The sequence below is a fragment of the Xenopus tropicalis genome, chromosome 8, assembly GCF_000004195.4.
Source record: "Xenopus tropicalis strain Nigerian chromosome 8, UCB_Xtro_10.0, whole genome shotgun sequence".
Classification (NCBI taxonomy): domain Eukaryota; kingdom Metazoa; phylum Chordata; class Amphibia; order Anura; family Pipidae; genus Xenopus; species Xenopus tropicalis.
In genome coordinates, this window is record NC_030684.2 from 127,445,240 (window position 1) to 127,471,034 (window position 25,795).

A 25,795-nucleotide genomic window follows, 5' to 3' on the forward strand; every position below is an offset into this window, starting at 1 on the left:
AACCTTGAGGGATTGGATACAGATGCAAAGGAAACATGTGCGTTTAGGAATAAAAGAGAACTCTTTCGTATGTCAGTCCCAAATACCCCATTAGCATTCCTGATTTAACAAGAATACAGTTGTCAGTTCATTTATATTGCACTTTGTGATGATACTGTGGCCCATAATATCAACATCGGCAATATGATCCGAGCTTTCTCATGCTGTGTATCCTGGGATAGGGATATATAACTTTATAGCACAGATGTCCTTCCTGAGCAGGGCAGTTACATGGTGGGGCAATTGTGCCCCCTTCTAGGTCAGGTTTGGTAACAGGAATACTGCCCCAAGCAAAGAAGCTGTGGCCCTAAATAAGCATAGAGAAATGAGGGTCCCCTGCAAGACTGTTTCATCAAAATAAGTTTGTCTAATTTTGTACTGTAAGGATAGTTTGCAAGATGTTGGTACATTAGGCAGGGGGTAGTGTTGCACCTCCATAAAAGACATGGTTCACGTACTTTGCTCGTTACAGTCAGGACCTTTCTCCCTGGAGCCTAGAGTAAGTGATGTGCAGCGCAGTTCTTGCTAGCTGTTCAGACATGCTGTAATGCTTTTCTTCCTGTACTCACAATCTGTCTGACAGAGAGGCCTACTAGCACAGAGCTCCCTCTCTCTCCCTCTGTATGAGGTTCTTATCCATTCCACTTAGCATATCTCTTCAAAAATCTTATTCCACCAAATAAACTGCCAACTAAAAGCATGATTGCTACCACAAATTCATTGCTTAACTGCGTTGGAAGCAAAGCAACCCATATAGAATTATTATGGACACTAACTGTGCTTGTGTGATAGCAAATATAGTAGGGAGAGATGGTGCCTATAATAGCAGTGGGGGGGATAATAGCCTCTGGGAAGGGGCTGTGGCTGTGGGATAGCAGGTATAGTAGGGAGAGATGGTGCCTATAGTAGCAGTGGGGGGATAATAGCCTCTGGGAAGGGACTGGGGCTGTGGGATAGCAGGTATAGTAGGGAGAGATGGTGCCTATAGTAGCAGTGGGATAATAGCCTCTGGGAAGGGACTGGGGCTGTGGGATAGCAGGTATAGTATGGAGAGATGGTGCCTATAATAGCAGTGGGGGATAATAGGCTCTGGGAAGGGACTGGGGCTGTGGGATAGCAGGTATAGTAGGGAGAGATGGTGCCTATAGTAGCAGTGGGATAATAGCCTCTGGGAAGGGACTGGGGCTGTGGGATAGCAGGTATAGTAGGGAGAGATGGTGCCTATAGTAGCAGTGGGGGGATAATACCCTCTGGGAAGGGACTGGGGCTGTGGGATAGCAGGTATAGTAGGGAGAGATGGTGCCTATAGTAGCAGTGGGGGGATAATAGCCTCTGGGAAGGGACTGGGGCTGTGGGATAGCAGGTATAGTAGGGAGAGATGGTGCCTATAGTAGCAGTGGGGGGGATAATAGCCTCTGGGAAGGGAATGGGGCTGTGGGATAGCAGGTATAGTAGGGAGAGATGGTGCCTATAGTAGCAGTGGGGGGATAATAGCCTCTGGGAAGGGACTGGGGCTGTGGGATAGCAGGTATAGTAGGGAGAGATGGTGCCTATAGTAGCAGTGGGATAATAGCCTCTGGGAAGGGACTGGGGCTGTGGGATAGCAGGTATAGTAGGGAGAGATGGTACCTATAGTAGCAGTGGGGGGCTAATAGCCTCTGTGAAGGGACTGTGGCTGTGGGATAGCAGGTATAGTAGGGAGAGATGGTGCCTATAGTAGCAGTGGGGGGATAATAGCCTCTGGGAAGGGACTGGGGCTGTGGGATAGCAGGTATAGTAGGGAGAGATGGTGCCTATAGTAGCAGTGGGATAATAGCCTCTGGGAAGGGACTGGGGCTGTGGGATAACAGGTATAGTAGGGAGAGATGGTGCCTATAGTAGCAGTGGGGGGATAATAGCCTCTGGGAAGGGACTGGGGCTGTGGGATAGCAGGTATAGTAGGGAGAGATGGTGCCTATAGTAGCAGTGGGGGGATAATAGCCTCTGGGAAGGGACTGGGGCTGTGGGATAGCAGGTATAGTAGGGAGAGATGGTGCCTATAGTGGCAGTGGGGGGATAATAGTCTCTGGGAAGGGACTGTGGCTGTGGGATAGCAGGTATAGTAGGGAGAGATTGTGCCTATAGTAGCAGTGGGGGGATAATAGCCTCTGGGAAGGGACTGGGGCTGTGGGATAGCAGGTATAGTAGGGAGAGATGGTGCCTATAGTAGCAGTGGGGGATAATAGCCTCTGGGAAGGGACTGTGGCTGTGGGATAGCAGGTATAGTAGGGAGAGATGGTGCCTATAGTAGCAGTGGGGGGATAATAGCCTCTGGGAAGGGACTGGGGCTGTGGGATAGCAGGTATAGTAGGGAGAGATGGTGCCTATAGTAGCAGTGGGATAATAGCCTCTGGGAAGGGACTGGGGCTGTGGGATAGCAGGTATAGTAGGGAGAGATGGTGCCTATAGTAGCAACACTGATAATACCTGTGAGAAGGGACTGGCACCCCTTTGTTGTTCTTGAAGAAAAGACTAACAGAGGCTTTGTGGGTTGCACTTACAGCTATAGTATATGTTTCCTGTTCTTATTTGATATAAATAGGGACTCAACAAATTCTGATTTAGCCAATGACCATAAAGGGTTGAGAGGGCTTACCTTCTCCCTGGTGTGACAGAGGTGAACAATCATCAGGCTGAGGAAGATGTATCCAAAGCTGTACATCCTAGGAAAACAACAGAAACATAAGGAATGGTTAAGATACTGATGAGCAGCAAAGCAGTTAAATTAACCAATCAGTCTGAGGATCATCACATGACCTACATCTTGTAAAGATGCTTTACCAACTAATAGTCTAAAGTCTAAACAGCATTTTGACTGCTACAGCCGCACAATATAAAGCACATTGGGGCGAGAATGGAATGGAAATCTAGAGCCTCCAGGTTCTGGTAAGAGAGTAGTTACAATACATCCCAACAGAGAAGCCCATGTATAATAGAGAGGCAGTGTCGGAATTGCTATTAACACTGGATATTTAAATATTTGATCAAATAGCTGTTGGACTGCTTTGTTATGTCTGGTTGTTCATTAAACCATTATTGCATGTATAAGGACCACTTTTGCTCAGCGCTTTATACACCATCCTCAATATAATATCCGGAGCCCACTCTTGAGTTCAAGGGGTCTGAGTATTGTTTAATGATGTCAAGACAGACTTGTTGAAACAGAAGCTATATAGGGGCCTATAGTTCTTGAACCTGGATACCACTTGAAATAAATATATAATAATCAGCATATATCCACATTGGTTTGGTGACCCTTTCAATTCCTTTGAGCAGCTCCTCAAAATAAATACACTCTCAGAAAGTAAGGATAATAAAATAGCCATACACAGAAAGATCCTTAGTGAGTCACCCACCTATACAGATGATGGGCTAAGTTCGGCTGATCAGATCACTTGCCCCCCCGGCCAATGATTGGATCACAACAGGGTTAGGAAAGGACAAGATTGCCCTATGTATTGACCCCATACACAGGCCATTTGGCTACTGTCACTATTTGACCAAAGTCAGTAGCCAATGACAGGCCATCTATAGCTAATTTTAATTTCATTGCCTATTTATAAGTATCCTATGAGTATCAGAATATTGCAGAGAATGATTTTTCCTGGGTCAGAAGCAGAGCTGGGCCAAGCTGGCCAGAGGCCCTAGGCAACCCGGGCGGCCACCTTGCCTCCCCTTTCCGTGCAAATTTCCCCAGTTTGCGTGCAAAATTTCAAGAAAAGTGGAACTTGCTCAGGAAATGTCAACATACAGGGGTCACTAAATATGGCTTTTTTTTGGAAAGAAGTCTGTGAAAAAAACAAAAAAGTGAATAATCAGCAGCATTAGTCAGTCACGATCTGCGTAATACACAACCTTACTCATAACTCCCTGGAAACTGCTACAATAACCCTCGAGGTCACGTTACAACTAAAGGGAAAGACTAAAAAAAACTATTTTTAAATGAAAACCTCTCACACAAAGACCTCTTATACCAACAGAAATCCCCAAATAGTACACTGTACAAAAAAGAAATTCTATAATTAATGGAATGTGAAAAATATGCTATAAACTATGTGTTTTAGACTGTCACTGAAATCTTGTTAACTGGAGTGACACCTTTTCTTTAAAGGGGAACTTCGGCTTCTGAATGAAAATTTGTTAAAGAGCCCCACACAACATAGAAAGCTTTAATATACCTATCAAAATACCATTTGTCTGTACTGAAATTCAGCTGCAAAACATTTCTTCTCTTTCTGTATCATTTGAAATCCTGACAGGGAAGGGGGGACTAAAACATTGATGTTACAAATTGTAACAACTTCTCCACAGTTTACAGACTGCATACAGGAACTACATAACCTTATTGGCATCACGTGTGCAGGGAATTGTGGGATTGGGAGGATGCAGGCTGAAGGCAGGCTGAAGACAGTCGACTACTGTTCCATTTTAGTTGAGTCTCAAAGTAGCCAGCCAGATCAGCAGGGGAACAGGGGGCGGGGCTTAGGGAACTGTTCTAAACCATATTATTACATTAAAAATCATGAAAAGGCAGCATATTTTTTAATTGATGTATATTGCAAAGTTGCTTGAAATTATGTTTACTTTTCCAAAAGCTTAAGTTGTGTTTGGGTAGAGTTCCCCTTTACCTAGTTACTGCTGTAAACAGTGCACACATTGGCCACTCCAGATTACTTACCTGGTTCCAAAAAGGCATTTGAGCCACGGAGGTATGAAATCCAAGCATAACGAAGCTCCGTGCCCAGGTTGGAGTCAGGGCAGGGAGCAGGAGGTATATATTGGATGGGGGACAGTGTATCATTTTTCTCCCAGTTGCTGCACTTGCTGAGTAAACTCTCCGCAACTGAGCAAATACTGTAAAAGTAAAGGATCTGGCTATTAGTAATAGAGCCATCTTTGTTAGCATGGTCAGTGCCCAGAGCTCTGAGTACTTACTGATGGCCTGCAAATATTGCACGTCAATCCATTTCCTGCCTTGAAGACTCATTTAAAATGAACCAACTACAATGGGTGCTCTATTTAGATCTGGGGCTCCCTACCCCACATACAATATGTCCTTCATTTCACTAGAGTTTGTTTGATTCAGGCCATTAGCAATGGATTCTGTGATTCTTTGTGCACATCAAAAGCAAAGGCACACCCTGTTGGGGAATAAAAGCAATCCTTAAATACACTTATATGTTGTGTTAGAAGTAAAAACACAATAAATGGACTGTTCTAAAAACTGCAGGCATTGTGAACCTAGATGTCCAAAGCCACCAGCCAAGGGTTTTGTAGGGATTGCCATACCACCAATCAAGGGTTTTGTAGGGATTGCCATACCACCAATCAAGGGTTTTATAGGGATTGCCATACAACCAGCCAAGGGTTTTGTAGGGATTGCCATACCACCAGTCAAGGGTTTTGTAGGGATTGCCATACCACCAGTCAAGGGTTTTGTAGGGATTGCCATACCACCAGTCAAGGGTTTTGTAGGGATTGCCATACCACCAGTCAAGGGTTTTGTAGGGATTGCCATACCACCAGTCAAGGGTTTTGTAGGGATTGCTATACCACCAGTCAAGGGTTTTATAGGGATTGCCATAACACCAGTCAAGGGTTTTGTGGGGATTGCCATACCACCAGCCAAGGGTTTTGTAGGGATTGCCATACCACCAGTCAAGGGTTTTGTAGGGATTGCCATACCGCAAGTCAAGGGTTTTGTAGGGATTGCCATACCGCCAGTCAAGGGTTTTGTAGGGATTGCCATACAACCAGTCAAGGGTTTTGTAGGGATTGCCATACCACCAATCAAGGGTTTTATAGGGATTGCCATACCAGCAATCAAGGGTTTTATAGAGATTGCCATACCACCAATCAAGGGTTTTGTAGGGATTGCCATACCACCAGTCAAGGCTTTATAGGGATTGCCATACCACCAATGAAGGGTTTTATAGGGATTGCTATACCACCAATCAAGGGTTTTATAGTGATTGCCATACCACCAGTCAAGGGTTTTATAGGGATTGCCATACCACCAGTCAAGGGTTTTGTAGGGATTGCCATACAACCAGTCAAGGGTTTTATAGGGATTGCCATACCACCAGTCAAGGGTTTTGTAGGGATTGCCATAACACCAGTCAAGGGTTTTGTAGGGATTGCCATACCACCAATCAAGGGTTTTATAGGGATTGCCATACCACCAGTCAAGGGTTTTGTAGGGATTTCCATACCGCCAGTCAAGGCTTTATAGGGATTGCCATACCACCAATCAAGGGTTTTATAGGGATTGCCATACCACCAATCAAGGGTTTTATAGGGATTGCCATACCACCAATCAAGGGTTTTGTAGGGATTGCCATACCACCAGTCAAGGGTTTTATAGGGATTGCCATACCACCAGTCAAGGCTTTATAGGGATTGCCATACCACCAATGAAGGGTTTTATAGGGATTGCTATACCACCAATCAAGGGTTTTATAGTGATTGCCATACCACCAGTCAAGGGTTTTATAGGGATTGACATACCACCAGTCAAGGGTTTTGTAGGGATTGCCATACAACCAGTCAAGGGTTTTGTAGGGATTGCCATACCACCAGTCAAGGGTTTTGTAGTGATTGCCATACCACCAGTCAAGGGTTTTGTAGTGATTGCCATACCACCAGTCAAGGGTTTTGTAGTGATTGCCATACCACCAGTCAAGGGTTTTATAGGGATTGCCATACCACCAGTCAAGGGTTTTGTAGTGATTGCCATACCACAAATCAAGGGTTTTGTAGGGACTTTCATACCACCAAATAAGGGTTTTGTAGGGATTGGTATATGACCAGTCAGTTTCCAGATCTTTCCAGACCTTTGGTGGATTCTTATCAAAGCTAGCTGTATAAAGCAAACAACTGTACTCTCTGCTGACCCAGTTCAGAACTGTGGGTTCTTCAGTTGGTCTGGAACAGCATATTCAGTGCTGAGTATTTGGAAGGCTGCATCTTGTCTGTTAGTGCTAAAGGGTGCAGTCACTCAGCAAAGATACGAAGAATATAGATATAAAAGTTCAAGGAGGATACAGCAGGACTGGGAGCAGAAATCCTACCGCCTCATACAACATAATGGTCACACCTGCTGCCTGCCCCTCACATTAAATTTCCAATCCCCCCTAAACCAGTCCCAGTGGTCCGTAGTATCAGAGCGATAAGCCGAAATGACAGCTTTAGCAATGACAGTGTAATTATAGAGTCTAGTAAGCTGCCCAAAATAGGTATGTTTAGAATTAACATTCAGGGACATATTTGTAAGCGAGTGAAAATAGAGTTCACCACATTTCTCTAGCGGGAAACTCCCAGCTCTCAAGTTATTCGGATAAAGGACAAATAGTTGGTAAATACCTCCCTAAAAATCCTATTCAAGAGAACATATATTCGGGAAGTTTCCCTCTGGAAAAATTCTATTTTCACACTGAGATAAATATACCTCACCAATCAAGATAAGGAATCCTGGTGTAGGAGGTTGTACTGCGATGGGCAAATGAGTTTCTACACGCTGACCAATACATTGAAACGTAATTGTGGGAATGTACGGGAAATGAGCAGGGAATGAGCAGGGACATGTCAGGAAGACAACAGCTATCAAACTAGTAATTTAAAGTGGGCGAGGAAGTTAAAAGCCCAGGAGGAATTTTGTTGTGAAAAATTCTTTGAAAACATCACAATTAAAGGCCAAGTGTGACCCCCCCACCCCCTACAGCCTTGGGCAGGACATTTTATTTTCATAAATGAAAGGAAGGAATAAATTGCACTTGTATTGTTCCAGTGACACACATCAAAGTCTGTAATGACATATTTTGCAGCGGAACAGTATTTTTATCAGAGAAACCACCTGGAGTGGTACATTGAGGGCGCGCAAGCATTGGGGAGGAATTTAGGAACTTTTCACTTAGTTTGTGTCCAGAAGGGTGGGTAAACTATGCAACAATGCACAATGACATGATCTGTCATCGGATCCACAGCCCTTAGGAAATAAGCCTATCAGTGTCCGGTAAGGGCCAAGTTAAAGAGAAAATGTCATGAAGAAAACATGCTTTTATTTGTTTATGGATTGTTTCTTGGTTGAAGTGATGTTTCTTTAGGCCTGGTAGCTTTTCTCTCCATGGCTTTTTGCAGCTGTCTTTAGGGGTGAGTAGAGGTGGTGTTTGGTGCCAAAGTGATGGTGCCCCACAGTTTTTCTAGTTTCTGGGAAGAGGCTGTAACTGTGGGACAGGGTGTATAACCTCAGCCGTACATTATACACCCTGGGACAGGGTGTATAATAAGACAAGATGGTGTCAGAGAAGAGGCTGTAACTGTGGGACAGGGTGTATAACCTCAGCCGTACATTATACACCCTGGGACAGGGTGTATAATAAGACAAGATGGTGTCAGAGAAGAGGCTGTAACTGTGGGACAGTGTGTATTGTGTACTGTAAGACAAGATTGTGTCAGAGAAGAGGCTGTAACTGTGGGACAGTGTGTATAATAAGACAAGATGGTGTCAGAGAAGAGGCTGTAACTGTGGGACAGTGTATATAATAAGACAAGATGGTGTCAGAGAAGAGGCTGTAACTGTGGGACAGGGTGTATAATAAGACAAGATGGTGTCAGACAAGAGGCTGTAACTGTGAGACAGGGTGTATAATAAGACAAGATGGTGTCAGACAAGAGGCTGTAACTGTGGGAAAGGGTGTATAATAAGACAAGATGGTGTCAGAGAAGAGGCTGTAACTGTGGGACAGGGTGTATAATAAAACAAGATGGTGTCAGAGAAGAGGCTGTAACTGTGGGACAGTGTGTATTGTGTATTGTAAGACAAGATGGTGTCAGAGAAGAGGCTGTAACTGTGGGACAGCGTGTATAATAAGACAAGATGGTGTCAGAGAAGAGGCTGTAACTGTGGGACAGCGTGTATAATAAGACAAGATGGTGTCAGAGAAGAGGCTGTAACTGTGGGACAGGGTGTATAATAAGACAAGATGGTGTAAGAGAAGAGGCTGTAACTGTGGGACAGTGTGTATAATAAGACAAGATGGTGTAAGAGAAGAGGCTGTAACTGTGGGACAGTGTGTATAATAAGACAAGATGGTGTAAGAGAAGAAGCTGTAACTGTGGGACAGTGTGTATAATAAGACAAGATGGTGTAAGAGAAGAGGCTGTAACTGTGGGACAGGGTGTATAATAAGACAAGATGGTGTAAGAGAAGAGGCTGTAACTGTGGGACAGTGTGTATAATAAGACAAGATGGTGTAAGAGAAGAGGCTGTAACTGTGGGACAGTGTGTATAATAAGACAAGATGGTGTCAGAGAAGAGGCTGTAACTGTGGGACAGGGTGTATAATAAGACAAGATGGTGTCAGAGAAGAGGCTGTAACTGTGGGACAGGGTGTATAATAAGACAAGATGGTGTCAGAGAAGAGGCTGTAACTGTGGGACAGGGTGTATAATAAGACAAGATGGTGTAAGAGAAGAGGCTGTAACTGTGGGACAGTGTGTATAATAAGACAAGATGGTGTCAGAGAAGAGGCTGTAACTGTGGGACAGCGTGTATAATAAGACAAGATGGTGTCAGAGAAGAGGCTGTAACTGTGGGACAGCGTGTATAATAAGACAAGATGGTGTCAGAGAAGAGGCTGTAACTGTGGGACAGGGTGTATAATAAGACAAGATGGTGTAAGAGAAGAGGCTGTAACTGTGGGACAGTGTGTATAATAAGACAAGATGGTGTAAGAGAAGAGGCTGTAACTGTGGGACAGTGTGTATAATAAGACAAGATGGTGTAAGAGAAGAAGCTGTAACTGTGGGACAGTGTGTATAATAAGACAAGATGGTGTAAGAGAAGAGGCTGTAACTGTGGGACAGTGTGTATAATAAGACAAGATGGTGTAAGAGAAGAGGCTGTAACTGTGGGACAGTGTGTATAATAAGACAAGATGGTGTAAGAGAAGAGGCTGTAACTGTGGGACAGTGTGTATAATAAGACAAGATGGTATCAGAGAAGAGGCTGTAACTGTGGGACAGTGTGTATAATAAGACAAGATGGTGTCAGAGAAGAGGCTGTAACTGTGGGACTGTAGAAATATTAAGACAAGATGGTGTCAGAGAAGTGGCTGTAACTTTGGGATAATGTGTATTGTAAGACAAGATGGTGTCAGAGAAGAGACTGTAACTGTGGGATAATGTGTATAGCAGTAAATAAGTTTTTATAGTAAAGCAGTCCAACATGCAGTTTCCACCTTCAAATGGCTCGGATATTGGCACAAAAATGCATTGTCAACACAATGCCTGTAAGTGAAGAGATACAGAGCAGCAGAGGGGAGTGCGTCGGCTTTTCTATGCCTGCGAAAAAAATGCAGGCAGACAGAAGCTGAGATGCAGCCCAATGGGCCATTGGCCTAAGGGCAGTTCGTATTTCCTGAGATCCTACACAAATGGACTTTAACTGCGGAAGAGGGTGGTCACAAAGGATGGCAACTAATGTGATGTCATGGGACATGCTTCCTTAGTCAGCGAATGGAGAAGAGTCTGAGGCATGGAGGAAGTAAAGGTGTGTTTTAACCACTTAGGTAAATAATAATAACGGTTTATGAAGACTTAGTCACCCCAAAATCCCACTCTAAAGAGACCAGCTGCCATATATAAGGATATAGTTCTCCAATAGGAAAGAAATATATTGGTAGTCTCCCCAAACAAAAATGTCACCCTATGATAGCATCACCCTACAGTCTCCTGTAGCCTGAATGACAAGAAATAGACAGCTACCATGGCACAGTTAGCTTGTCTGTAATAGCAATAGCTTAGCCCCCCGTGCTATTCTTCTTCTTCTCTGTTTTCTATCCTGGAAAGGAACAGTAAATCTCAAAATTAATTTATTCCACTTGTTTTTGTAAAACAAAAGTCCCTTAGAAGAGTAGATATATCAATGTAAAGCTATAGGTGACTCTTTTCAAGTATCGTATGACATGCTATGGAATAAAGCGGGCTATTCCAATTAACACAAATTTTGCTTTCTGTTACAGATGCAACTGTGTCTTATTTTACAGAGTAAATTGGAACGATTATACTTGATGGCACCCGGTGAAGCTAAACATAAACCAATGCCGGAATGAAATTGTTTCCAGATAATTTAAAGGGGCACTTTACCTTTCTAAAGAATTGTACTTAATACTAAGGGGCCCATTTACTTACTCACGAATGGGCCGAATGCGTCCGATTGCATTTTTTCGTAATGATCGGTATGTTGCGATTTTTTCGGAAAATTATCGCGACTTTTTCATTACCAATACGATTTTTGCGGAAAAACGCAAGTTTTTCGTAGCCATTCCGAAAGTTGCGATGATGGGAGCTATAGTGCATATAATTACTATCCCTCTGTAAGAACCCAAACCAAAAATCAGAGAATGGTTTAGTACCCCATTAATATTAAATAAATGGATCATAATCCCAGCTTATAAATAGGGTTCAATAAAAAGCTGAATACATCAGTCAGTTAATTAGCCAGTTTTAGTAGTAGCTGGGTCTTTCGGTGCTTTTAAAGTAAATAGGAAGAGAACCTGAGATTTTAATTACTACCAGTTGTTACATAAGTACATAAAATTCTACAAAGCATAAAAGCAGCCCATCTTGCTTATTTATCCCTCCGCAGCTGCAGGGAACTGCTTCTTCGCTGAAATGCTTCTTGCTTGGGAAATTATCTTCTTAGGCTGAGACAAAGGTGTCTGTGTGGCAATAATTCCATGCCGTGTATACATCTACACTGATCGGTCCCTTAAACCGAGCTCTGGCAGCGTTGGGGCTGAACGTTCATGTCAAATTAAATCAACTGTTCCAAGAGGCGACAGGCAAAATCTATAGGAAACTGGAGTCTTAAACCACATATGCCACATCCCACCAAATCTAATCATGTATACAGGAAAAATGCTAGAGAACATATCAAATGAACACAGACACATTTAGTTTGCCAAGGAACCCAAATAAGTTCACGCACATAATGAGACCCAGCAGTGCAGTATTTACAGGAAAATCTCAGTAACACTCAACATATTTGCCTCTTGACTGTGCAGGCAATGAAGCTACATCTACTGTATAGCTGCAATAGCTATCTATGGGTAGGGACTATGTCAGTGGGATTGTTTTCTGAGATGGTGCCTATAGTAGCAGTGGGGGGATAATAGCCTCTGGGAAGGGACTGGGGCTGTGGGATAGCAGGTATAGTAGGGAGAGATGGTGCCTATAGTAGCAGTGGGGGGATAATAGCCTCTGGGAAGGGATTGGGGCTGTGGGATAGCAGGTATAGTAGGGAGAGATGGTGCCTATAGTAGCAGTGGGATAATAGCCTCTGGGAAGGGACTGGGGCTGTGGGATAGCAGGTATAGTAGGGAGAGATGGTGCCTATAGTAGCCGTGGGGATAATAGCCTCTGGGAAGGGACTGGGGCTGTGGCATAGCAGGTATAGTAGGGAGAGATGGTGCCTATAGTAGCAGTGGGATAATAGCCTCTGGGAAGGGACTGTGGCTGTGGGATAGCAGGTATAGTAGGGAGATATGGTGCCTATAGTAGCAGTGGGGGGATAATAGCCTCTGGGAAGGGACTGTGGCTGTGGGATAGCAGGTATAGTAGGGAGAGATGGTGCCTATAGTAGCAGTGGGGGATAATAGCCTCTGGGAAGGGACTGGGGCTGTGGGATAGCAGGTATAGTAGGGAGAGATGGTGCCTATAGAAGCAGTGGGGGATAATAGCCTCTGGGAAGGGAATGGGGCTGTGGGATAGCAGGTATAGTAGGGAGAGATGGTGCCTGTAGTAGCAGTGGGATAATAGCCTCTGGGAAGGGACTGGGGCTGTGGGATAGCAGGTATAGTAGGGAGAGATGGTGCCTATAGTAGCAGTGGGGGGATAATAGCCTCTGGGAAGGGACTGTGGCTGTGGGATAGCAGGTATAGTAGGGAGAGATGGTGCCTATAGTAGCAGTGGGGGGATAATAGCCTCTGGGAAGGGACTGGGGCTGTGGGATAGCAGGTATAGTAGGGAGAGATGGTGCCTATAGTAGCAGTGGGGGATAATAGCCTCTGGGAAGGGACTGGGGCTGTGGGATAGTAGGGAGAGATGGTGCCTATAGTAGCAGTGGGGGGATAATAGCCTCTGGGAAGGGACTGGGGCTGGGGGATAGCAGGTATAGTAGGGAGAGATGGTGCCTATAGTAGCAGTGGGAGGATAATAGCCTCTGGGAAGGGACTGGGGCTGTGGGATAGCAGGTATAGTAGGGAGAGATGGTGCCTATAGTAGCAGTGGGGGATAATAGCCTCTGGGAAGGGACTGGGGCTGTGGGATAGTAGGGAGAGATGGTGCCTATAGTAGCAGTGGGGGGATAATAGCCTCTGGGAAGGGACTGGGGCTGGGGGATAGCAGGTATAGTAGGGAGAGATGGTGCCTATAGTAGCAGTGGGAGGATAATAGCCTCTGGGAAGGGACTGGGGCTGTGGGATAGCAGGTATAGTAGGGAGAGATGGTGCCTATAGTAGCAGTGGGGGGATAATAGCCTCTGGGAAGGGACTGTGGCAAGACAACAATAGTAACACATTATAACAGTATTGTGGAATTGGGCCTCACCACTGCTCTAAAGAGAATTAAACAGTTTTATGTGAAAGTCTAGCCCTGGTCGATTAGATTATATCACAATCAATTATATCCCAACAAAACTCAAATTCTTTGCATTCCACATGGCTGGAAACCAAATTTCCCAGCATCCTTAGCCAACTATAATATCCCTAACTGTTTCCATGCTATACCCTGTTTCTTAGAAAGCAGCTAATGCTGTAAGAATAAAATTTGGCTGGAAACTTGAAGCCTGCAAACCCACAACAAGCTGTATTTTATAAATGGGTAGGCTTGTGGCTTTGTGGCCGCTATGTTATATAAATAAATAGGAACCCGGCTGGAAATCATATCCATCGTAGATTTTTTTTTCTGCCTGTGTTATTTTTTTAAGGTGAAACTATTATTTTCTTTAACAGTTTTGGCCGAACACTGAACTAAATCTCAACTGTAATGTTTTTAAAATTGAGTTTTCTTTGAGACAGAAGTCTTGCTTTTTTATTTCAGTTTCACATGGCATTCAGGGATCTGATCTGCCAGCCTCCCTCCAGTCGTGAATTGTCCATAAGCTACAAGACAGCCCTGCAATCGTACATAGGTTGAGCCCAAGCACATAAAATATCCTACCACTATCCGTATTTAAACAAACTGCTCCATGTCATAGCAATTTGTGCTTAATGGATTCCATGTCCTCTTAAGTGGAAGCAACAAATGACGATCTTGGGTTTCACTGAGTCCTTTGGGGAGCAGGCGGAGGTATGCGCAAATGTGTTTCAGGCATTTTATTAAGAAAGGCCATGCCAATGCCGTATTATTTTTCTCCAGTGTTTGGCACGCCTGCTGTATACCTAATACCAATCTGCGCAAACAATAGCCTAACAGCCTGCCAGTGTCCGGGAGAATAGCCCCTGTGTGCTGCTTAGCTTTCTGCTATTTCCCCAGGATAAAAGTGATAGAGGCGGCGAGGGGGTGACACCATGGCATCACAGTAAGCCGGCATTCACATGCCTTTCTATTAATGAATGCCTGGCACGGCCAACACAGCTTCACTAGGATAAATGCCATCACGTCGTTAATATATAAACTTTTATTAATCTAATCCCCAAATGACTTCACAAGTCTCTTTATAAAAGGGAGGTCTGCATGTTTTCCAGCTGAGATGCACTTTAAAGGAAAACTTTACCCCTGAACTATGTAGATCTCTAATAAAAAATATATTGCATAAATCTAAATATACGATGTTTAAAAAAGTATACTTTTTTAGTAGTAAATAGAAAATTGCCATTTTAAAGAATACTGTCATGTTTTTTTTTTTTTCAAACCCCATCAGTTAATAGAGCTTCTCCATGAGAATCCTGCATTGTAATCTGTTTTTCAAAAACGCAAACAGACTTTTTTTATATTTAATTTTGAAATTTCACATGGGGCTAGCCATATTCTTCATTTCCCAGGGTGCCACAGCCATGTGACCTCTGCTCTGATAAACTTCAGTGAAACTTTATTGCTGCGCTGCAAGTTGGAGTGATATCCCCCCCTCCCAGCAGCCGATCAGCAGAACAATGGGAAGGGAGCAAGATAGCAGCTCCCAGTAGGTATCAGAATAGCACTCAATAGTAAGAAATCCAAGTCCGGCTTGGGACTCCTCCAGTTACATGGGAGTAGGAGAAACAATAGGTTAGCTGAAAGCAGTTCTAATGTGTAGCGCTGGCTCCTTCTGAAAGCTCAGACTCAGGCACAATGCACTGACATGGCACATTTTTTGGTTCAAGAATAACATTTTAAATGGCAGAGTGAATTATTTGCTATGTAACAGTGTAATTTAGAAATAAAAAGTACTCCATAAAAATCATGACAGAATCCCTTTAAGTAGTAACGGCATGGATAACGACAAGCGGACACGCCATTTTGCATAGGAGGCCTGTATCTCGGAAGGCCTTTAAATGAAAATCCCCCACACAGCATCCAGGTGGCGATTCACAAACGTTTCGCCTGATTTGCTTCCAAATGATACTCAGCATTTCCTGCCAATCTGCCGAATTCCTGGGTATGAGCGACCAGGATTAGTCAAGCTCATATGCACCGCAGGACATGGAATTCACGTTGATTAGAGTTGCTACATTCAAGCCATTCTAATCTTATTTGTAATGGTCTAAGCATGGATGCGGTAACTGATCCATGTGTGGTTGGACTTCCCAAATAGTTCACTGCAGTAAGAGTGCATTTCTAAAATACATTTCAAGAGAAATTTCATAGTCTAATCTTAGTCTATTTTGACATGAAAGCCTCCTAGATGAGTGTGAATAAAGTTTAGGGTGGAAACTAACTAATCACCCCCATTGGAAGATACAATCCTTACCATGTATACTCACTATGGTCAGTTTAATCAGGAGCCAATATACCCGCCTCTATGTTTTTGGAGAGGAAAAAATCAATGTATAGATAGGAAACCATACAGAGAAAAGAATAATATACAGTTCAAACCCAGGGCCCCAGTGTTGGCTACACAGCAATGCTAATAACTGCATCTCAGAGCCAGGCCACAGAGTCAAGTAATAAACCGCAAACTGTAAATGATATCCTTATAAACAGTTTGTCATGATGCCAGAACAGGTCCTTTTACTACTTAAAGAGACATTGCACACTAATCTCCATTTTTCCTTCTGTCCCCAACCCCAAGAATTGATAATAAAGTTGTGGAAGGGGATAAGTCAGACAGGAAGGTGGGGGTGGCCTAGAGACAGGGAAAGAAGTTCAGTTAGGCCTGAAAAGAAAACATGAGAACCCCTCGTAGCTGATTTTGAGATAAACCCTTGTTATTAATATTGGATTGTTAATAAATTATGGGCTTTGAGTATTTTACAAGCCTCTTCCTTACCATTCACAGGTCACATAACACTAAGGTGACTTCTAATATCTTTATAAATTACAATAGGGGTACTATCCACTATATTATACACACGTTTAATTAGTCATTTAACTGAGTCAGCAGCTTATCAGCTCATGTATGGGACCCTCCTATGGGCATATCTGACTGATATCTGACCAGATGTTTATCGGACAGGTTTAAAATTCCAATCAGGGTGAGGACCACATTGTCTTGTTGATACAATCCTCATCCCCGTCACTGTGATCTGATTTCTGGCCCAAGGCCCAAATGATCAGATCAACCCAACCCAATATAACGACAATAGCATTCCTAACTGTCATACTAAATGCAAGCCACATGGCAGCTTCCGTGTAGGCACAGATGCAGTCAAGAATGCTTGGTGTTAAAAATAATATATCTCTACTACCAGGGGAATAAATGCAGCATAAATATTACTTCTATCAAGGTATACAATCCAGTGGCGTCAAATCCAAAATGCCTTATGGGTAACAACTGCATTTTTAATACTATTAATGTATTGTGGTATCCCATTACCTAAATAAATCTGTTATCTTAAATCACAGGGGCTACATCCAAGCGTCTCCCCTCCTGTGACTCACTCAGCCTATTACTCTAAAGAAACCACAACCTGCACCCTGGCAGTCCATGCATCTTCTGGGGCAGGTAAGGTCAGCAGAGCATCTGGAGTCAAGTGGGGACAGCCTTCTCAGAATCCTAGCGATTTTATGGCCATTTCTGGGTGTTAGCGCAGTCATTCTAGGCAATGTGCCCACACATCTTCAACAATTTTTGGGCTTCACCCAACCTGTCACATACTTCCCACTCCAGCTGTTTGTCTAGATGTTACAAATGAAAAAATGCCAAATAAAATGGCAAGTGTGAGATGTTAGCAAACAGTGCTGAGCTGGCAGAAGAGGGTGATCACAATTTTGCGAAAGAGAAAACTGGCAGCAAACTGGTAACCAGTACTCAGTGTTTTAAATAACCCTATCACCAAAACAGTGTTTCCCTCACTGGAGATGCAGGCTGAGTTGTCCCTACTATATGTATGGCCACATTTGGGTGCCACCACCAGCTAACTTCTTAAAAAAGGAGACTATAACACAATAAGGGGGCTATGGGCTATTAGGCTTGACACACCTACAGCTAGAAAGCCCTGTGTCCCTTCAGTGTTTTCCATATAGTGTTTTAATGTGAGCTTAGAATAACTGTACAAATGAAGACATTGCTATGCCTTATTATAGCACTAATGCAGGGGGGTAACTACTGAGTTTGCAGAAGGCTGCCCCTGGCCCCTGGGTCCCAAGCGCAACTCATTAGCGTTCAGCTAGAAAAAAAACAAAATTACATAGCCATTAGGGACTCCTCGATCATCCTTCCTCCCCTCATGTTAATAAAATATAAGTATTCTGCAATATTTCCCTCTGTCCACAATTTTGGCATGAGCCTAGAACCTTCTGTGGCCTTTCTATACATTTGGCCTTTATTTATTACCTCATTCTGTGAGCTGCAAGGGCCTTTAAACAGTCACATTTTTAACCTTTCTAAGGTTCCACGCCAAGAGTAACAATCCTAAGATAGCTAGAGGAGTATGCTAGACTCATAACTTCTTTTTCCCTTTTAATCTTTGTCCATAAATGGAAAACCATCCCATAAAAGCAAAAGAAATGAGGTTTCCTAAAAAGAGTACACAAGTGCAAACAAGTAGAAACAGTGAACTCTCTCTCCTCTCCCTCAATGGAACTTCACAATTATAACAATATCCAATCATAATCCTTTTATGCTACATTATAGCAACCATACAGCACTGTGTTTATTTGTAAGGCTTTAAAAGAAAACTAAAAAAATCCCCAAAACTATAAAGGTGCAGGAAAGCATGACCCCCACAAAGCTTATATCACATAATAATGTATTATAATGTAATAATAATCATTCTGTTATTGTGTTTGTGTTTGTTTTTCCCTTTTAAAGGTAAATGAAAGGTAACATTATTGGGAAGTACCAAGTTCTAGTGATTCTAGTCTCTTATTGCGACCCCAGGTTGGTCTTCTTCTTTAAAAAAAAAATCCACCAACCCAGGGTTCTGGCTGCTGAGTGCCATCTTTTTGTGAAAGAAAATAGTGGCATGGCACTCCGTAAACAGTAACCTAGTGCACTTTTTGAAGAAGAGGAGCACCAGTCTGGGGTAGCTGATAATTAATTAGAAGTACATCTCCCAAATGTCCCCTGGGCCAATTCTACAACAGTGTGTGTGCAGTACTGAAATCTCTAAAAACATGCTTTCTCGAGCCTAATGGGGGATGTTTTGATGACCAGAAGATGTTACTAACATATTCAAAAATCAGCCCTCCAGGCTAGCATGTTTTTGAAAGAAGCCACCTCCCTTAGGAATTGCCTTTGGCTCTTGGCTAACTGGGCATGCACAGTTCTTCTCAAGTCAGGTTACCAAACACACCCTCCAGTCTAGTAGCCAATGAAGAGATAGCACTGCTGGTTTCCATAGAAAGACTGCTCTAGCTGTGGTGAAGAAACATGTTTTTTTCTCCTAACCTCCTCTCCTGAGCTCAGCTTAATCACTACAGTGCTCAATCAAGGTAAGTTCTGCCGTGTAAGCCTGCACTCATTACTGCATACATTTACTGCATACAAGATGTAAATGTCACTGAAGATGTGTGAAATTTGCTGCCAAATGATAATGCTATTTGTTTTAGGAAAATGTGATGGTGCTGGCGAACAAAGGAGATATACAGTATGCAGTACAAATGGTGTAGTCTGGGTGGAGAAGATGTGTCCAACTTATATACATGGTAACAAAATGTAGGGTTTATATATCCTTTTACCAAACTAATTAATATCCAAATTTAACAAAGTAATAGAATGTGGGAAATGAGTATCAAGTATGAAGTCTTGAATTTGGAGATCTTTAGGAGAAACCACTGGGCTGAAGGCTTGGAGGTTAACAATTCCTATTTTCATGAAAAGAAAAGCTAGAAATTATTACACAAGTTCTATGTACTTTTACTAAAAAGCTTTTCAGGACAAGGAGACCCATCTAAGGTGAAGGGGCCCAGGATAAACGCTCTTTCTAACTTGTTATGTAGTCGGCCATAGATGAAAACCCTTATTCTACCCTACCCTGTTAAAGCTACTCAGCAAATTGTTCTACAGTACAGCTGTATTTGTTCACTCCAGCCCTACGCCCTTGGTGAAATGAATACATCCCTGCCCAAAATGTGAGTAGCTTACTCATTGCTAATGTTGTATTGGGACTTCCCATGACCTTTCACATAACTATTTCCAAAGAGTAGAAATGCTTGGCACTGATACAAGGAGGAACAGCATCCAACTTTGTACCTTTGGGAATGGACACTGCTCTATTGGTAAACAGTTGTAGACCATCTTTCATCCGATTTGTTAGAACAAGGCTTTAATGGCTATACATCTTTCAATATATTTAATTGTTTATGTAAGGCTTTGGTAAATAAATCCAGTTAACCAATGAGTCAGCAAACTGAATTATTTGCATTGGACTCCAACCTTTTAGCATTACATAAGCTAATTCTGCAGTCAACTTGGAGATAACTGGTCATTTAGAAAATAATGTACTAAAAAATAAAAACACTGGGCACTAGGGGTATTTCCACCATATCTCAACTTCAGTCTGCAGTCAGAAGCTGTGGAAAATAGATGTCCACAAAAAAAGGTTGCCACCAGGCTTGTTTTTTACCAGCCTGGCCAGTAAAAATAATGCCCAGTGTTTAGACTACCCAAACAGCTTGTCAACTTTGTTATTTTTCCAACCAACCAACCAACCAAGTCCTAAGGAGTCCATTATACCTTTAACCCTCAGCTTTCACTGAATGAAAACCTAATGCTAAACTAAAGTGGCACTTTGGCTTCTCAATCAAACCTTGTTAAAGAGCACCACAACACATAGAAACCCCTAATATACCTATCACTGTAATCTAAGTATGAATAAATACCCTTTTTATATGCTGAAATCCAGCTGCAAATGGTTCTTCCCTTTCTGCATCATTTGAAATTGTGGTAGGGGAGGAGGGACTAAAACAATGGTGTTACACAGCTTACCGACAGCATGCAGGAACCACATAACCCACAATGCATTGCACTGTGATGTTCTTTTCCTTATTAACATCAAAAGTGCAGGGAATTGTGGGATTGGGAGGATGCACGCTGAAAGCAGGCTGAGGACAGGCGACTAGTGTTACATTTTATTTGAGTCTCAAAGTAGCCAGCCAGATCAGCAGGGGAACAGGGGGTGGGGCTTAGGGAACTGTTCCAAACCATATTATTACATTAAAAATCATGAAAAGGCTGCATATTTTTTATTGATGTATATTACAAAGTTGTTTGAAATGTTTACTTATGTTTACTTTTCAAAAAAGCTGAAGTTTGGGTGTTTGGGTGGAGTTCCCCTTTAATATAAAAAAGAATTTCATGTCAACTTATGTTCACTTAAAGATTCACAGAAACATACAAACTGACTAGAGGTGCCTCAACAGTATATAATATGTCAAACGCATACAAGATTTGCAACATACAGGCAGGTATTTAGAATGACTGATCATAACAGGTACTAGGTGCCTTTGGCAAAACGCACTAAAACATGTGTCTATCTGAGTTAGCCAATAAAAGCATCACATGAACATCATTCTTCTTTACTACGTGAAATGGGTTACCGAAACATGTAATTAGTAGCAATTCTATAATGCACATTAATGAGAATATCAATGTTTTGGACTTTTTGTTTGGTCATTTTTAAAGGTGCCCTTAATTTCTTTATAAAAAGGTAGCATTGTTTGGAAATGTGACCTTTATTATGGGGGGCGTTTGCACCAGCAGAGTAATAAATCACTTAGTAGATGTAAAACACAATTGCTGCTAAGTGCTGTACAATCAAAGAGAATGCTTTATTGATCTTTCCCTTTGAAGTAACTGATGGCCTCATGATCACTAAACAGCCACATATTACAAAGAGATAAACAAACCAGCTTAGTTAAGAGACTTCTCACAAGCTGACTAACTGCAAAGAACAGTAAGCAGTGAATGCTTATGTAACAAAATCTTATTAAACTGGCATATACCTATCAGTAAATATTGAACTTTTACACCTTTTACTTTGAGCAGCCATTTTGTGATGTCCTGTGTGTCACTCACTGATCACCTGACAGGAAACAATATATGTTCTAGCCATATCGTGAGTAGAAGTAGAAGAAACTGATGTAACCGAGCATGTATGCATCACATTTTAGGGTTGACACCCGGACCAAACTTTACCGGCCCAACTGATAAAAAGCCTGCCATGGCCGGGGACGACATTACCATTTTTTAGAAGTTTACCAGTAGTTGCTGGTAAATCTGTAAGCAACTGAGCCCAAGGCCAGCCCATTCTTCCCAATTTTACCTTTTTTTGTAATAAGCCCTCAGTGCTTTCCTGTGTCATTGCTCTGCACTATTTTGTCAATGACCTGTCCATTTACATCATGGCCCCGCCATCTTAACATCGAGATCCACCCTTTTACATTGCAACCCACCCCCTTTATCAAATATAATCATTTTTTTATCAGTATAAATTCTAAAGTAGTCATCATATACCATAAGAAACGCAGCCTGAATGTGAGAATGAGTGTTGTCAAGGTGATGACACAGTTGGACAGTTCTGGCAGCCATCTTAGAAACACCACAGATGACTCCTTTATTGACCTGCTCCTCAACTCCTCTCTCATTCCCTCCTTACACGCTCGCATTCAAGACTTTGCTTTGGCTGCCCCCCTTCTCTGGAATTCGCTCCCACAATCTGTCAGACTTTCTCCCAATCTCTCAGCCTTCAAGAGATCTCTAAAAACACATTTATTTTGAGAAGCTTACCCTAATCTAGTTTAACATAACATCAGTGTGCTGCAATAACCTGTGCCCCACCTCTTAAACCTCTGGTCTTGTCCATTCCCACACCTTGTGTCTCAACCCTTTCTCCTTGTAGATTGTAAGCTCTTTTGGGCAGGGCTCTCTTCACCTCTTGTATCGGTTATTGATTGCTTTATATGTTACTCTGTATGCCCAATGTATGAAACCCACTTATTGTACAGCGCTGCAGAATATGTTGGCACTTTATAAATGAATGTTAATAATAAAATACTAATAAAGATGACGTAAACAAAGGAGGAGACATATATAGAAGTAAAGCAAAACAATAACATTTTTCAAGATGTTTCCATGTGAACTGAAAGAAACACATGCTTTGTTAGGTAAATAACATCTGAATCAAGTTAATCAGATTAAAAAACAGGGTCATCACTATAAAAAGGCCACTTGTGGTACCTCTATTAACTGACAGACTGAATAAAACAAAGCTTTAGTTTATAAAGGCCAGGAAAGAATTCAAAGCAGCTACTTCATGAATCATCTGTCACCTTGCCAGGAAGAAAGGTTAGCGGGTCACCAGGGAGCACCGGAATTTTCTGGCAGTCAGGGCATGCAGAAATGGTGTTGATACAGGATAAGCTAGAGTATATAGGAGACAGGGATATGTAACATAATAGGGAAATGTAAAACCTTCACACAACAATAGCAGGCCACCTAGTCATCTGTGATTCTACCTATCACTCTGCATGCTGAATAAACTTCAGACGGCCGGGCAGATTTAACAATTTGACACCATTTTAAACATTTATCAAACCTGTTACACTGGTTTAGGAAATGTTGGCAAATTCAATTTAACAGGCAACCAAAGCCCCAATAATGCCCTTGTACCAAAAACCCCACTCAAAATAGACTGTTGGCACTATAGCCTTACAATTGCAGGTCAGGTACAACTTCCTGTTCTAAGTGAAATTTATGTTGAAAAATGGATTCAAGTGATACTGCCTCTAAACTCCAACATCCACAGCCGTGCAGTGGCTTTCGCATGTAAGTGTTATGTGGTGACATTTATTGGCACAAGGCAAACATTTACACAGTTTGATGCAAGTTGAACGTGTTAATAATAAGGGCTGTCTGTCAGGAGAGTGTGAAACGCAATTTCATCCTTGCGGCTCACTTCCATATCTTAATTAGGAAGCCAGGAAAGGGTAAATTCCCCTCGGCCCCATTAAAACAAGGACAAGCTACTTCCTGCATGGGGGCACAATATGTACATTTCCCCCAGACCAGTGTGGAGCTCAACATTTTCAATAAAGGCATATCCAACCTGTGCTGTTCAGGGTTGCAGGGAGTTGAAATCAGTGACTGCTGGAGGTCACAAATTAACATGATGTCTGATCTTGGATGCATGAGGGTCCCATGATAAGTAGGGTTGCCACCTAGCCAGTAATGTACCAGCTTGGCCTGTAAAAATGAAGCCTAATGTCAATGTTATAAACAGAGAAGAATTGCGGGTAGATAGGCATTTTGGGGAGGTAAGTCGCCGGCCATTGTTCTAATGGCAGGATAATCCTCTGCTTCCCCTCACTGTACATCAAAGCAGAGCCTTGGGGGGTAGCCGTGGGGAGCCAAATAATATATGTTGAAAGAGTGACCTCCAGATAAGCGCTGCACATACGGTGTTCACCTAAGCATGTCAAGTTTATATTCTGTTGCCCGTGACATGTGGGGTAATGAAGTGTGCTCTACATATGCTCACTGTGACCAGACCTCCCTGGTGTTTACTTCATCACCCCTGTGTGACTGAGGCACTGGGTAGTCCCTTTGGTGATTAGCATGTCAATAACACCATCATCTTTAGCCAATGTGAGAAAAATCCATGTTAGTTCTCCACTACACTACACAGGCCTCTACATTTAACCATTTTCAAGCTGAAGGCCATGTAATGGGAGCACAAGAGAGATTCCGGGGTACTTTAGTACATATTCACCACAGATGAATATGTTATGAATGAAAAGCATTCTGTAGCTTATGACAGTATAGAGCACTCACTATTTGCACCAATACACCTGCTAGTGAGTTGCAGACCACCCACAAGGCACATGCCAAGGTGTTTTAAACGTTAGGACGCTTACATACAGATGGGCTGTTGTGATAACCAGGGAAGTGGTTGCAGTGACAGGATGGCTTTTCCTTTTATGTCTCAATATATGTGGTAATGCAAAGCCACTCCCACCAAGTGTGCTCAGTGACGCAGAGCTATCTTTAAAGAAGCAAGGAAGGGGGCAACAGGCCTAGACTGGCAACCTGTGGGTTCTGGCAAATGCCAGAGGGGCTGCTGTAAGAAGCCACAGACAGTCACTGTTTACTGAGTTAATGGGGGTTTGTTTGGGCCTCTATGCAGTTGAAAGGCCAGGACCTGGGGCGCAGTTTCTCACAGCCCCAAGCATAGATAGTAGGTAGCAGAGCAAGACTGAGACAGCAGACACAGGCAGTGGTGTAACTACTCTGGGCCTGGCCTCCCTGCAAAAAAATCTTTGGAGGGGCCCATCACAGAGTAGCAAATTCTACCAGCCCCTGGCCCCCTTCCCTCCATTTGCTTTCTTTCATCCCCCAGCCTGCTCCTGCCCATTCTCCTATATAAGAGTGGGCAGGCTGCATGGATTTATATGCAAGCAGGCTTGGGGACACGAAAGAGCAGGTGGAAGGAAGGGGGCCATGCAACAATAGAGGTCCATGATCCTATATTGTTACGCCACTGGACACAAATGACAGCAGTGAGTTGCACTCCAACAACAGCTTAAAGCACATATATCAAAAGAGTTTACTTTATAAAGATGTTACCAGCACCCTAGATATGTGCTCCCCAAATATAGAGCCTTTGTGGCAATTTTTCACATACATGCCTACGCGGCTTGCACACCTCATTCCGCTAGCACTCGCACCAATGCAGTTTGAACAAACAATATTCAAAGTTGTTAGCGGCCTCTCCTGCACCAAAGCAAGAATTGCCTGAAGCCAACATGGAGAATCCACACAGCCCTTACTTCAGAGATGTCAGGAATTCAGCAGACACTACTCTTGCCTCTGAGAGATTCTTGCTGATACCTGAGGCTTCAGGAAATAAATAACTCACTGCAAGCCCCTCGCACAGATTACTGACATGCCATCGATACTGCCTGGAGGCTACAGCTCATTATCCTACACAAATCGGAAAAACACCCATAGGTGTAATTAGCACATGGGAAGTTTCAACATAAATGTAATATGCAAGTTCACAAAGTGAGTATAATACACAAGAGCTACTTATATCAATGACTGCTCCTATTTCTCCATTTGCTGATACCCCATCTACAC

At 42.8% G+C, this 25,795-nt stretch overlaps 1 protein-coding gene across 1 annotated transcript in view; it reads right to left on the reverse strand.

Annotated features, from left to right (window-relative positions):
* Positions 1 to 25,795, reverse strand: part of adamtsl4 (ADAMTS like 4) — a 111,859-nt gene that overhangs the window by 81,045 nt on the left and 5,019 nt on the right. Inside the window, exon 2 of the mRNA XM_002935457.5 lies at positions 2,675 to 2,741. Within this exon, the coding sequence (XP_002935503.2) occupies positions 2,675 to 2,740 (66 nt within the window). The 5' untranslated portion in view covers position 2,741. The remainder of the gene's footprint in view (positions 1 to 2,674; positions 2,742 to 25,795) is intronic.